General features: G+C 37.0%; 1 protein-coding gene across 7 annotated transcripts in view; it reads left to right on the top strand.

Moving 5' to 3' along the window:
- The window catches only part of GREB1 (growth regulating estrogen receptor binding 1), a 72474-nt gene that overhangs the window by 21448 nt on the left and 36820 nt on the right, over window positions 1-14206 (top strand). For 6 of the 7 annotated variants that reach the window (XM_075145036.1, XM_075145038.1, XM_075145037.1 and 3 more), the window contains exons 5-15: window positions 3524-3706; window positions 4025-4168; window positions 5552-5677; window positions 7601-7723; window positions 8603-8740; window positions 8923-9108; window positions 9677-10027; window positions 10724-10852; window positions 12386-12511; window positions 12970-13167; window positions 13258-13438. In XM_075145036.1, the coding sequence (XP_075001137.1) occupies window positions 3524-3706; window positions 4025-4168; window positions 5552-5677; window positions 7601-7723; window positions 8603-8740; window positions 8923-9108; window positions 9677-10027; window positions 10724-10852; window positions 12386-12511; window positions 12970-13167; window positions 13258-13438 (1885 nt within the window). Of the gene's footprint in view, window positions 1-3523; window positions 3707-4024; window positions 4169-5551; window positions 5678-7600; window positions 7724-8602; window positions 8741-8922; window positions 9109-9676; window positions 10028-10723; window positions 10853-12385; window positions 12512-12969; window positions 13168-13257; window positions 13439-14206 lie in introns of those variants that run through there. The other variant, XM_075145042.1, reaches the window with a different exon arrangement.

Genomic DNA, 14206 nt, shown 5'->3' with positions numbered 1-14206 from the left:
AAATACTGTAGCTGCTTCTGTTAAAATGTACAATGTTGTGTTGGGCTTTTGTAATAGTAGTGAGTTTCCATACAGTGGAGCTCTCCAGCTTGACGTTATTGATTTCATTTATTTTTTAAATTTAGGACTTCAATCTTCAGATGGAGTGGTACAAAGTAGGAGGGGAAAATGTGGAGCATTGGCAGTGGCTGTGTGCTTTTTCTTGTGAGTAGGACTGAAAAGAAGAAATACTTTTGCTGAAAAGTTGAAAATATAATCATTCTTTGTCTTAAGCAAGCTGCCAATTTATCACAAAAATATTAACATTAATTAAAAGCCTGTTATTCATTTAAAAGAGAAACAGGAAGAAAATTTTCTGCCAATTTATGAAAGATTAGATTATGAAATATAAGATCATGAAATATTAGATGGATATCCTTGCATCCTGAAGTCCTCTCTTTATCCCTAGCACAAGCTCACTGTTGATCCAAAGGAACCATTTCCCCAGTGAGAAGGTAGGTCAGGTTTCATACCCTTTTAGTCCAAGGTCCTTCTTCTGACCACAGGGTCCCTACTGTGGAAGAGCTTTTTAAATTATGAGCAATTGATCATTGTGATGTGATCAAATTCAAGCAAATGCATATGATAAAATTCCAGATATAATCAAATACATTCTGATTAAACAGTCTTCAGAGCGTAACAGCCTTAAGTCACTACTGAACTGTGTTAGATAAGAACTGGTGACCTAAAGGTGAAAGGCTTTTAGCCCCTAAACTCCAGGCATTGATTTCTAATTCTCTTGTGAAATCAATCCCATGACATAGATATATTGAGTCACCTTATGGCTGCCCCAAGTCCCCTGACCTTTGTCCTCTCTATAATGTATGGGAGAATATTTAATGCAGCTTGTTTATGAAACAAGCTGTCCCCTCTATCAGCTGCTGCCTCGGGCCATGGCACATGAACAGGGCATGCAGAGAAGGGAGGATGATGAAATGTTTGGGTTCTCCGTGTTCCTCAATCTGCTACATAAAGTGCCATGAGCAAGGCTGGCAGAGCCCTGCAGTAAGTAATGATGGAACAGCATTCTATTGCGTTGGAATTATAAGATCATGCTATGTTCTATCTGTGATGTCAGGGCTGAGCTGTATTAACGAAGCAATGGCTGTCATCGACGAGAGTGTCTGTCAGAATGAATAGGATGAAAAACGCTGTTGGCAGGCGCTTGCAAGAAAGGACTCTTAGTCTGACTCAGAGGAGCTGGGGAAGCTTGAGGTGAAAGGTGATAGTTTGACTTAAAAGGAAAATTAAAAAATAAACTTCTAAAATGTTCTCCAAGGACTTTTCAAAACAAGTGCACAATTTAGATCTGTTTAATCTTTATTAGGCCTCACCTGTATGTTATATGTGGTGTAAACTAATTTTCCGGTAGACCTTACAGGGTTAAAAATAGGTGATTAGGGCAAAAGGTTATTTCAGGTAGAAGTTATTGCTAAATCTGGTTTAGGCAGAGGATGATTTACAAAAGTTACCAACAATGCCTGATCTAAAGTCCACATGAAAAGATTTTATGTCCACTGTCCAACTTCTGTTGAACAAATATTTCTACCTGTGGCTTTGGCAAGTTGCTGGTCACTCTCAGCAAAATGATAAAACCTAAAAAGTGTGCAGGTACTTCTATTTTACTTTTGGAAATGGTCCCCTCATGCCTATATTTGAAAACACATAAGGGCTTGTAAGTGGCAACCAGGCAAAAACTGCAGTGCTGCTGGTTATGCTCAGTGTGCTGCCAAATGTATGGGAAGTTTTAATTTGCTAGCAGAAGCATTTTTTATGATTTCTTAATCTGCATAAAATGCATGCAAACTCTACAGCTTTTGCCACATCTGTTCTAATTTTGTTTCCTTTTGTTGTTGCTTTTATTGCAGCTACTGAAGGCTCTGTGATGTTAGACAGATGCTTTTGTGCTGACTGATATAACACAGAGGATTCTGCAGATTCATGACTTGTCCTGATTTTATGAGTCATAATGACCTTTATCATAATGACCGACCGGGATCAGAGAGATAATAGGCAGCTTTCAATAATTGTTAGCCACTTGTTCCCACGGATACCAGACCAATTTCCACGTGAACTTAGGTTTTTAATAAATTCTTCTGAGCCATTTGAAAACTAATGAAAGTGCTCGGGTTGTAAACCAAGCAACAGGTGTTTACAAAGCATTATATTTCAGTGCTTGTATTTTACAGAAGGCAAAAAAGTGTTGACCAATAATTTGAAAACTTTATTTGCCTGAAATATGTGATTGAAATAATCATTCTCATTAATGGCTCTTCACTTCATCATATCATTGACCCTTTACTCCAGTTATACTACTTATTTCCAATGTTATTTTCCATCTGTTATGTGAAATGCATTTCCTTTATTTTATTTTTGCCATCTTTCAATTCACTGAAAGCACCCTTTCCATTTCAATTCCTGTGATAACACATAAAAATGTACATTAGATGTGATTAAAATAAAAGAAAACTTCATGCTTCAGGTCATGTGTAGGGAACAGAGAAAATTTCCACGGGGGAAGATCATCTTCTAATTGCACACTGTACGATTTCTTTGTAGATAGTAAGTATTTTCAGACAGTTGCATTGGTCTCATGCAAGATGAAAATTTCGTAGGAAATACTTTGGAAAATGGACAAAAAAAGTTGTTTAAGAATGAAAGGCAGATAGTCAGCTGTGCAAGGAACGCCCTTTATTTGCGGTGATAATGACATCACCATCACGAGCCCCTCTTTGAGGCTCAAACTGTGTATCTCAGAATGAGAGGAAATGGCAGCATCCCTGGAAATGCCCCATCAAGCCTTAGTACAATAAGCTTCTTTACGCGCAAGGACTATGTCTATAAAGTTGCAGACGCTTTGTTTCCGTAATCATAAATAGTTTAAACTGCTGTGAAGTGCTAACACAGTCCAGCCATAATTTGAGAAAGCTACTTTAAATTAATAGCCCAGGAAGTCTTTAGTATTTTTTCCTCTATAAAAAAAGCATCTGTAGTAGGAACTTGGTACTTAAATATACTTAGATCTGGTTAAATATAATAGATTAAATATACTTAATTTCTTGAGACTTAATTGCATGTTTAATTTCAATGAAAGCTGAAACAAGTGAAGCATGTACTTTGTGGTGTTGAATAGGGCTGGGGTTAAGCATGTGATTCAGCACTCTTCAATCAGAAACTTCTTGGTTTAATGTTTCACAGGTAGGTAATAAATAGGAATTGTGATCTTTTTCTGGTATGAGAAAATGAAAAATATGTCCTATTTCAGTTGTTCTGTAAATGTGGGACTCTGTTTTTGCAATCTGGTAGCCAAAGTGCAATACAGTGGACTTGATGTAATTTTTTTTTGGAGGAAGATGTTAATAAAAAGTTCGGTCTGTGAAAAAAAATATAAATACAGCTTTTCTCCAGGAAAGAGTTGTATTTGGGTGTTATTAATAGTGACCCACTTATCTCATTGGATTATATGTATTGTTTATTTTATCAGGCTTCTCTGGCAATTGTGTTGGCTGTGGCAAGAAGGGTTTCTGCTACTTTACAGAATTCTCAAATCACATTAATCTTAAACTGACCACTCAGCCCAAGAAACAGAAACACTTGAAGTATTATCTGGTCAGGAATGCACAGGGAGCTCTGACCAAAGGATCTGTAATCTGCTGGAAAGGGGCAGGTAAGATAACGAAGCTGTCTTCCTCAAGCTCTGGTTTTCATCATCCAAGCTTAGCTATCACAGGGACCGGCGTGTGTGTAAACCTAAGACAGATCGGTTGAAAGAAAGACTCTTTAAAGCTGGGTGATTACTAAAGCAGCTGTAAAAAGCAATTGACTGACCCTAATATGAGGATGGCATGTCTGAAGACATTGGTTCCTCCCTTCCAAGTGCCGTAGCGTCTAAGTAATTCATGTGTGAAATTATCAAATCAAATATGCAGAGCAAAAGCAAATGCTGCTGTTGTCAGGGGATAAGAAGTTTCTTTTTTTTGTTAAGAGTTCAGAAGCCGGCAATCTTCATCCAGCACCTGCTCAAGCACATTGTTCCAACTGCCAGAAAGTTCGGGCCTCTCAGGAAGCACCTCAAGTGAGCCGCTCCCAGCAGCAAACCCAAGTGCTCCAGCTGGGACTCAGCAAACAGGTACCGCTTGGAAGGAAAACATGCTGGGTTACTGCCTACTCTTACTCTTCTTGCATGCGTATTTGTGTGTACTTGTGTGAATGGAAAGACAAACAAATAAGCACACTACCATGTAAAATAAGTTGAATAGATTTAGAGATATATTACAAATAAAAAAAGGAATCATACTTTGACGGCTTCTTGCTGTCCATTTTTTCCCCTCAGGTTTGTGTATAAAAGGTTAGCTAATAATAAAATAGGTGTTCTGCAGCTTGCTCATAGCTAAGGCAAACCAAAATTTTTTAAAAGCCATTATTTTTAAAGTTGCTAAGAATAGGTATTACCTTCCTGTAATGTAATAAGCTGTTGCTTGTCTGGTCACAGATGACAAATGTTACAGGAACCAGTGTCATTTCAGCTTTTTCTTCTGATCCGGTCTATTTTATGTTATGACCAGAATCCTCTTTACTGCAGGCATTATATGGGCGTCAGCTTAAAAGCTTCTGAGTTTTTCCTTCTGCTGAGAAATTAAATATTAACATTTAATATTAAATTAATATTAAATATTAATTTAATATTAATTAATATTTAATATTAATTTAATATTAAAAACAAACTAATGATCAGTATCTGTCACTTTTTTTGTATTAAAAATTTGTTCTGAAACATTTACTTTTCCATTAGCTTGACATAAGTGAAAGGTGATGGATGATAGAGGCTAGAGTGATCTCTCTGAGCTTCTTCATAATGAAAACAGCTCTTTAGTGTCTTGTGACTGTTACAGAGATTCACATAGGAGAACTGAGACACATCTGATAGTGGTTATATTCTCTCTGTGAAATAGAAGCCTGTTAAATAGTTGTGATCTGGAATACTGGTACCCCTCCAGAACAAATCATTAATCTCTTTATAATAGCAATTGACTTTTTTTTTGTCAGAGGTTATATATATAAAAAAGCTACATTAATTACAAGCATATAGGGCTTGAGAAAACCTCTCTTTTTAATGCAGTATAGTTAAAAAGAAGCTTGGAAAGAGGATGTCAAATTGCAATGGAGGCTTAGGAGATTTTTAGTAAATTTTAAACAACCTCTCTCACTCTTTTAGCTGGTTCTTGAGTAAACTTCATGTAAGAACTAGGGTCCACCTGCAAAGAAGCCAAAGGATCTGACATATGTATTTAATTTCAGAATTGGGTTTTACTCAGGCACTTAACTGGGAGTCAGACAGCAATAATCTGGTATGAGATCAGAAGTGAATTTGGTTTATTCAGCATTGCATTCACTCTGAACAGATCCCGATGGTGCTATTAAAATAAATGATCAAGTGATCAGTTTATTATATCAACTGGGGATCTTGACCTAGAAATGTTTCATGTAAATATTTTGGTTTTTTTCTTGCCAGCTGCAACCATAGATCACATCCCTTCAACAGCAGCCTTCAGCTCAGCAGTTTATAATGGCAAGGAATCGCCTAAACAACAGTTGGTGAAAAATAACCTGTCTGTTCTAACAAGACCTTCAGTATTAGGTATTTGTATGGATTTGTTGTTTAATAACCCTAAACTCGATATTCCATGGGTATAATAGAAGCATTGAACAAATGATATCATGATCATAATTTCCTGTATGAATAGAAATTACTATTCCCTTCCAAGTCCTTTCTGACCATAACACTTTTTTCTGTGTTAATTTTCAGAAAAAAATTGTTTCTGTGTTTTCAGCCATGGCTTTGTTACAGTTCAGATTATTAATTGGACGTTTTTCATTATATTTACAGTTCATTCGTTTAATAGAAGTACAGAGTAGATTCTGAATCCAGGTTCTTAAAGAATGTGTCAGTTTGCATCAATCTCACCAACAGTTTTTTTGAAGGGAGTTAAGAAAGATTTATAAGTAATCACTCATAGCATAATTCCTATGTTGCAGTTCACCTTGGGGCGGAGCACTAGACTTTGACAACTGGCTGCAAATTAAAGAAACTGTTCTCACTGCACCGTTATTATCATGATTTGTATTAATTGTTTTCTGCCACAAACTGTATTCTGTGTCACTGGCTTGTTTAAGCAAGAAAGTTAGTCTTCACTATGACTAGAAACATGCTGTAGCTCTATTTTAGAATAAGTCTTCCCAAGTTTCCCTGCTGGCATCACAGCCAAATTCTTTTTCTCTGCCCATTCAGGTTTTTGATCTCTTTCTTCCATGCAGCAGCATATTCTTGCCAATTCATTTCAGGTGGATTACTTTCACATACCAACATATCTGCAGGAAAGAGTACGGCATTTTCAAATAAAAAATTCTTCGTATTGCTCTAACTATCTTGTGACTTTTGTCACAACATTATGCCAGGAAACTGAATGAAAGCATGGGTAGAACAAATGGCTAAATACTGCCCTCCCGTGGTAAAAGTTTAAAGGGCAAAGTCAGCTTTGAACACCTGTACGTAAGGTTCTTCTGCAAGTGAACGATCTTATTCTAGATCTGAAGACGTAAGGTTTATTTTTAATTTTAATATCTTTTGCAAAATTAACCCCCCCTTTTTAATATTTTTAATACATTTTTAATCTTTTTAATATAAGATTCTTACTCTGTCTTGAATTTTATGTGGGACTAACTATTCTGCCAGTGTGAAGTAGTGTTACAACCTCTGGACATAGTCATATCCAGAAATAGAAGTAGCTCAATCCTGCAAGATGCTGAGCAATCCTTGGAGGACCGTTGACTCTCAATAATTAGAAATACATGATGTTAGTGGAAGCTCGTCATTCTAGGAGTTTGCAGGAGTGCACAAGAAGATTCAAGAAATTAATGAAAGAAAATTCAAGAAATTAATCATCAGGACCTCTTAGAAAAACTGTGAGAAAGTTATGTTTTTACAGACAAGGTGTTGGAGCTACATGTGGATAGGAGGAAAGTGCAGAAGTAATTTGCTAGGAGTTAATATGGAATAACATAAAACCAAAGATGGTAACCAGCAAGAAGTGGCAAAAATTCTGTAAATGGGAAAATTGTTGAAAAGAACTCAGATCTTTATTAATATTACCCTGAAACCCTTGAGAATTTTGTTTTGCAGTAAGTTACATGAAACACTGTATCTTGTGTTCAGAAACAAAAGGAGCAAAATGCCCAGAGTGTTGACCTCAAAATATTATCACTTAGAAGCATTCTTAGTACATGTCTCATTCTTACTATGTTACACTATAACATTGGTGTAAAATAAGTGAAGTCTGTGTAGATAATTAAGACTTCTCTGCACCAGAAAGTTCCCAGAAGTTTAAGCAGGACATAGCAAAGTAAAATAAAAACCATAAAAAATGATTATATTCATGGAGTTGACCCTGTCTACCACAGTACTTAACGCACGCATTCAATCTATCAAAAGATATTGAATTACCATGCACAAAACTGAATAGATTTTATTCTAATACTTTTCTGAAATATTACTGTTATTCAGGCACTTTAACAAATTCAGGGCCTCCAAAAAAGCGCCATAAAGGTTGGTCACCAGAATCTCCATCATCTATTGAAACTTGGAACTTGCAGCTCAACCCACAGGCTCCAAACAGAATTAAAAATGGTAAGCTATACCCAAGGTAATGATAATGCTTGTTTCATTATTCAGAAAATAATGGGGGAAAAGAGGCAATATTTTAAAGACGCATGCAGATTTGCATTAGAGTTTTGAAAGGTGTCTGATACCTACATGCTCACCTACATTTAGGTGCTTCATTTCCATTGATTTCTTTTTCAGGCTCTGAGCTTAATTCTCATTAGGATCCAGTCAGCAAGTCATTATTAATAAATCCCAACAGGTGCCTGTGTCCATCTTTAGACACCAAAACACCTTTGGGATACTAAAATTAGTTTCATAAGTTAGGTCAAGGTACCGTCCATTGTTTCAATTATTTGTCACAGTGTTCTTGGCACTTGGATTTTATAGTCTAGATACAGACTAGAGTGACATGCAGTGAAATAAACCCGCTTTCCCCAAAATGTTTTCTTTTAATATGCTATTGTTTAAATTAAAATTACTGTAAAGAAGTTATGATCGAGCAAACGTTGCATCTTAATTTTTTCTTTCTTGCTATAGCAAGAAAACCTATTTAGAAGCAGTAAAATGAAATATATCGTATAGAACACACAAATCATAACTATTTGTGCATTGATTTGACATGTCTCTGTATTCTTGAATTCATACCTGCAACTGTTTGTTTATAAACATTTCAAAATCTTTAGATGCACGTGTGATGTTCAAGGTTGCAACAATATAATTAGTCCTCCAAGAAAGTTAGCATAATAGTATGGGTTGTAGTAACAGCTCATGAAATGTGTGATGTAACCATAAAAAGCATTTAATACCGATACCAAATGTGGGTATGAGATGATGCTGAATAACTTTTCTTTGAGGAAATCATTATTAGACCTGACTCCAGTAATAATATGTCTAAAATCTTAGATGGAGGAAGCCTGTCATCTTTATCACATTCTGCTTTGGTGGGGCCAGCCTCATCTCTGATGGTGGGCTCAGGAGAACCAGTCTCAGTTCCTGACAACTTGCTGAAAATCTGTAAAGCAAAGCCAGTTATTTTTAAAGGTAAAAAACCCAACACCCCAACAAGACCTTAAATCTTTTTTGTAAGAGCTGTAAAGATACGTCCTACTGCTAAACACTGCTAAAGCTGTCAATTTTAAAAGGTTTACTATTAAAACTGTTTAATGCATACATGGGAAATTATGAAATTAATGTGATGTGTACAAACATTGTTTATTTTGTAGGTCATGGAAACTTCCCATATCTTTGTGGGAACATTAATGATGTGATAGTGAGTTCTTTGTTGTACACCTGTTACAGAAATTCACAGTCTTTATCTAGAGCATATGAACAAATTGGTGCCTCCACAATACAGCCTATTTCAGAGGAAATGCAGCTCTTACTGACTGTCTACTACCTTGTTCAACTAGGTAAGATTATTTTACATCCAGATAGACTGCAATGAATATATTCCATGCCCGCAAATGAGAAAGGGAATATTAGGGCAGGACAGTATTAAACATTCGTCTTAGGACATGTGATATTAAACAATTTCATTCGTGGTAATGAAACAAAACTAAGTAATTAGTTCTTGAAGACCAGACAGGTTGAAATATAATCATACAAAGTTCATCTTCTCCTATAATCTGGGACCTCCATAACTAAAAATGAAAACAGGAAAAGAGCTGTAATTCACTGCTTTTGCATGGAGTCTGTGGTTTAGAAGTAGTATTATGCTGAGACAGGCTGCACTCAACCTCTTAAATATTTCTAATTACTGATACTCAGGTTCCAATTAGGGCAGCTCTACCTGAGTATCACAAGGGCACTTCAAAATGAAAAATTTGGTTCACATCTGCTAAAGGCAACAGAGTCATGCATGCATAAATCTGAAACATAATCATCTCTAAAAAAGTACATATTTTGAAAAAAAAATTGTTTTTAGCTCAACAGTTTTGTTTAATTGTTTCATAATACTTTCCTCTTAATTTTTTTTAGCCTCGGACCAGGTTCCTTTGATTGAGGATTTGGAACAAATATTCATGCGTTCATGGCGGGAATCACACCTGTCTGAAATCCGTCAATACCAACAGGCTATTCCACAGACCTTTCCTCAGGTGCCCAGCCAGATCGCACCCGTGACTTCAGCCCAGCTCCCCTGGCTGGCGGGCCTCGCAGCTAGCTCCTGTAATGATAGTGTCCATATCATTGAGTGCAACTATTCTCTGGCTGAAGGGCTTTCAGAAATGTTTAAGCTGCTCATTGAAGGAAAATTAATAAAGACAAACTACGTGGTGATCATATGTGCCAGTAGAAATCGAGCCATTGATTCCTGCATTGTGATAACAGGTGAGATCCCAAGGGTGCATCTCCAGGCAAAACGGAGTAATTCAATGCTATGAGGAGTTTGGTTCAAGTAAGCTGCCTCAAAAAGCAGAGCTTTGACCAACAAGTAATGGGTTTTGATGAACCCAAGATGATGCTGCACAGTTGGGTCTGTCCCCAGCAAATCACTTTCTGCCTGCGTTACCCGTTTTCTCACCAAGGCATCCCAGCCAACACTACTGCCAACAAATAATGGCACGTTACAGCACACATAGTGCATAAAGCTCTCCTGCTCTGTGTGACTGGGATATTACTGCGAGCAGAGGAGCGAACATTTTCTTAGCTTCTAAAAGATGGTCTGTCAATGTCATTCCCTTCAACAATCTGTTGAGGGCTATGCTGATAATTAAATAAATTATTTAAATAGCCATTCAAAGATTCATTATGAGTGTAAGATAATTGACAATTCCTTTGACTATTTATATGTTCTTTTTATATACTGCATCAACAAATATTTCCTAAAAAGGGAAAGAAAGACAAAGAATTATAAAACATGAATCTATCTTACAGGTGTCTGGTGCGTACATGTATAGGAGAGAGAAAAGACTCATCTCTGCCATTTTTGTGTGTATTCATTTAGCTGGGTAGTATTTTTATTACGACTTAGAACATTTTTACTTCAGTGTGAAGTGCTTTCAAAATTACTTTTTTGTCTTTTAGGAAAGTATCAGGCAAGAGTTCTGTCTGAGAGCATGCTCACTCCTTCAGACTACCAAAAAGAAGTTAACTATCAGCTGGTCACAGGGAAAGTGGAAACTCTGGGGTCCTTCTTTAGCACACTCTGCCCAGGTACCTAACAGGTTATAAAGAGGCATGTTTCCAAGACCCTGAAACTTTTAAGTCAGAGAAAATAGCTGTGCTCATTACCTTTCCAGAAGCAAGACCTTATTAGAAATATATAAAAAATGCAGGACAAAGTTGTGAAAGTACATTTGAATTGAAATTCCTCCTAAAAGTGTCAGTTTCTAAAATCCCTCCATTTCATAAAAATAGGCCAGCAAATAGCTGAGCATATTGTTCTTAGCTACGCAAATCCATCCATATACAATGCAAGTCCATATCCATATGAATGTATAAATTCTTTTGCCCTAAGTACAGAATTTGTTTAGACCATAATAGAACAGAGTTATTTTATCAAAGGAAGGATTTGTCCTTTCAACTTACCATGCTGTGAACTTGACCATGATGCATGGGAAAGAGAGGAAAATTGCAGAGAGCCAAGGTTACTGGATCATTTTTTAACTGAGTATACTGAGGATTACTACAGGCAGGATTATCTGGGGATAGATCCAGCCACATGGAAAGTTAAACCACATCATACAACTAGAGCAAATGCAGCATATTTGTCAGCGTTAATGGGATGTCACAGTCCTCTTTGCCATTCATGTCACGTTGGTAAATCTGTACTTAGATCACAAGAAGCCTTCTGCATGTGTCATGATATTTTGAGTGGTCACTTAAGAGAAACTCGTTTTCCTTGAACCATCATGTAGTTATGTTAGTGTTTCTGCTCTTAGTATCTTCAAAGTATGGTTCTCAAAATCACTTTTGCTATTGCTATTGTTTGAGCAGAACAAGTAAACAAGCATCCTAAAAATAGTTGCCATCTATATCCACTGGATTGCATTTCACGGGGCAGACCCTGCCTTTCTGAGCTCAGTGCAGACATGTTAGAACATCTTTTCAACTGCTGAGAAAATATTAAATACTCAGGACAGGCATACTGTATTCTCTGCATAGCTTTCATCTGTAAGCAGGGCCCTTGCTGAATAGAGTACTATGTATTTGCAGATATGCATAGTTCAATAAAACATACCTTGCTTGCTTCAGCATTGCGTGTAGCTACAAAACTCATATTTCTCTTTCAGCTTTATAGGGAATTATTTTCTTTCTGTCTCTCAAAAATGTTAAAGATTTAAAATTATTTATCAGATTTTCCAAAGCTTCTTGTAATCCTTATTAGTGAACAGTATAGCTCCATGGTCTGAACATAAACTAAGCCAATTTCATGTCTTTGTTGTTGCTGATTTGCATCAGGGCCTTGAGGATAGTTTTCTACCATCCTCCATAAATGTCCTAGCCAGTGGTCTGCAGAGTTGGTCTGTCATTCCCTGGCCTGATTTGCATTTTATTAGTGATATGCTGTAAAAAAGATGCAATAGAAAATAACGAGAGGGTTCCTGTATAAAACAGCTAATAAGCCAAGGACAGGATAACTAGCTAGCATATATAAAGCTCTTTAAGATCTACGAAACAAGATCAGTATGAAATGCAACTCTTATTAACATGGATGTTTATTCCACTATCCCTTCAATTTGATAGAGGGTGACATTGATGTTTTGCTGGAGAAATTTTATCAGGAAAACCAAGGGCACATCTCTTCATCACTTTCTGCTTCAGTGAATAAACCAACAGCACTGAATGGAACTGGAGCAGCTGCGTGTACAAGTAAGTAAGGAGGATTTTCTGAAGAGGTAACAGAGTAGGGTACTTGAGACCAGTCTCTGGGTGTGCGGTTAGATCCAACCGGGCAGAGTCCTAGGCTCTTGAAGGCAAAGATCCTGAGGCAAACAGCAACTCATGTCTTGGGATATTCAGATGGATGCTCTGCTTCGTTCCACTGGGTATTGTAGTCTCTGAAGCTCTAAGTCTTACCTCTGTGGTAGCAGAACACTATTGCACAAATTCAGTTTCAGCTCTCGGACATTTAAGAGACTTATAGGACCAAAATGCCCAAATGCAGAAAGATTTCTTTGCATATTCCACATAGATTTTCATAAACTGGAACTCCTGTTGATAATCAAAGTACCTTAAAGAGTACATCAATCATTCTTTGCCAGACTCTAACATTTTGTGTTAGATTAGATTTTGGGGATATATCTAAACAGAATTTTGCCTTTTTCCAGGTTATGAGATTGAACGACATCAGATTCGTCCATTCCAGCTAGCAGTGGCTCAGAAATTGCTGTCTCATATTTGCTCAATTGCTGACTCCAGCACTCAAAATCTTGATTTGGGTTCCTTCGAGAAAATTGATTTCTTGATTTGTGTTCCACCCTCCGAAGTGACTTATCAGCAGACTTTGTTTCATCTCTGGCACTCAGGTGCTCATTAGTTAGCTTTCTTTTCAATTTACAGGAAATTGTTAAATGCATTTGTATCTAGAAGTACTGACATTTGTTCCATTTCTTTAGGTATTTTATTAGAACTTGGATTAGAAAAGGAACATCTTACAAAGCAGAGAGTGGAACAGTATGTTATGAAACTAGATGCAGAAGCCCAGATTAAATTCAAAGTCTTTTTACAAAACTCTATGCAGAATCCACATACACTGTTTGTCCTAATCCATGATCACGCACACTGGGACCTAATGAGGTGAGAAAACTGTAACTTGCTTTTAAAAAAATTATTATTGTTTGCATTAAGTCTCAAGATCAGCTTTCTGATTTATGCCTTCCTTCACCTTTGTTTGCATCTTTCTGCTAACTCTCCCCAAGCGTTGAATAAACGTGTTTTCTTTTAAGGTCCTTCATGACTTATTCTTATCCTGCTTATTATATTATGCCTCAGTGGAACATTTCAGCTTTCCTTGCTCACCATTCTTATCTCCTTTCAGCCCCAGCTATTGTTTTTTTGGCTGGTTGTCATTTGTTCAAAGGAAAGCTTCCTGTGAAAGTACACAGAGCTCATTATCCTCTGTCAGTGTCCTCTTGCAGTAAAACATGCAAAACCCCTCCACAGTGAGTAGACAACCAGTGAGCCAACACTGCTGCTTATTTTTTTAACTGATTGGACATTTTCCAGTACAATGTTTTTTCTATCCAGAATCACTGATTAGTGGGAATAGAAAGCTTCTGTGGGTACATACTAATGTCGGGTAGACTTCTCAGGGAAGCAGGGAGGTTTCTATCTGATGTTTACCAAGTTCCCCATCAGTTCACTTGCATAACTCATTGCTTCCCTCAGAGAGCCCTTAGCTTCTCAACAATCGGCCTGCTGAGAAGTTGGGCTGCTTTTGCTTTCTGGCTCCTGCGGTACTGGGGAGCTTGGAGAACATACTGAATTCCAGAAACACCAACAGATTCCAACTTTGAGAGCACGGTAGTGTTTCTGAAACCAAAACCTATGGAATCTTGCTTGTGA

The sequence above is a fragment of the Calonectris borealis genome, chromosome 3 (genome assembly GCF_964195595.1).
Source record: "Calonectris borealis chromosome 3, bCalBor7.hap1.2, whole genome shotgun sequence".
Taxonomy (NCBI): domain Eukaryota; kingdom Metazoa; phylum Chordata; class Aves; order Procellariiformes; family Procellariidae; genus Calonectris; species Calonectris borealis.
The sequence above is the reverse complement of the archived record's forward strand: the minus strand, read 5'-3'. Positions and strand labels throughout refer to the sequence as shown.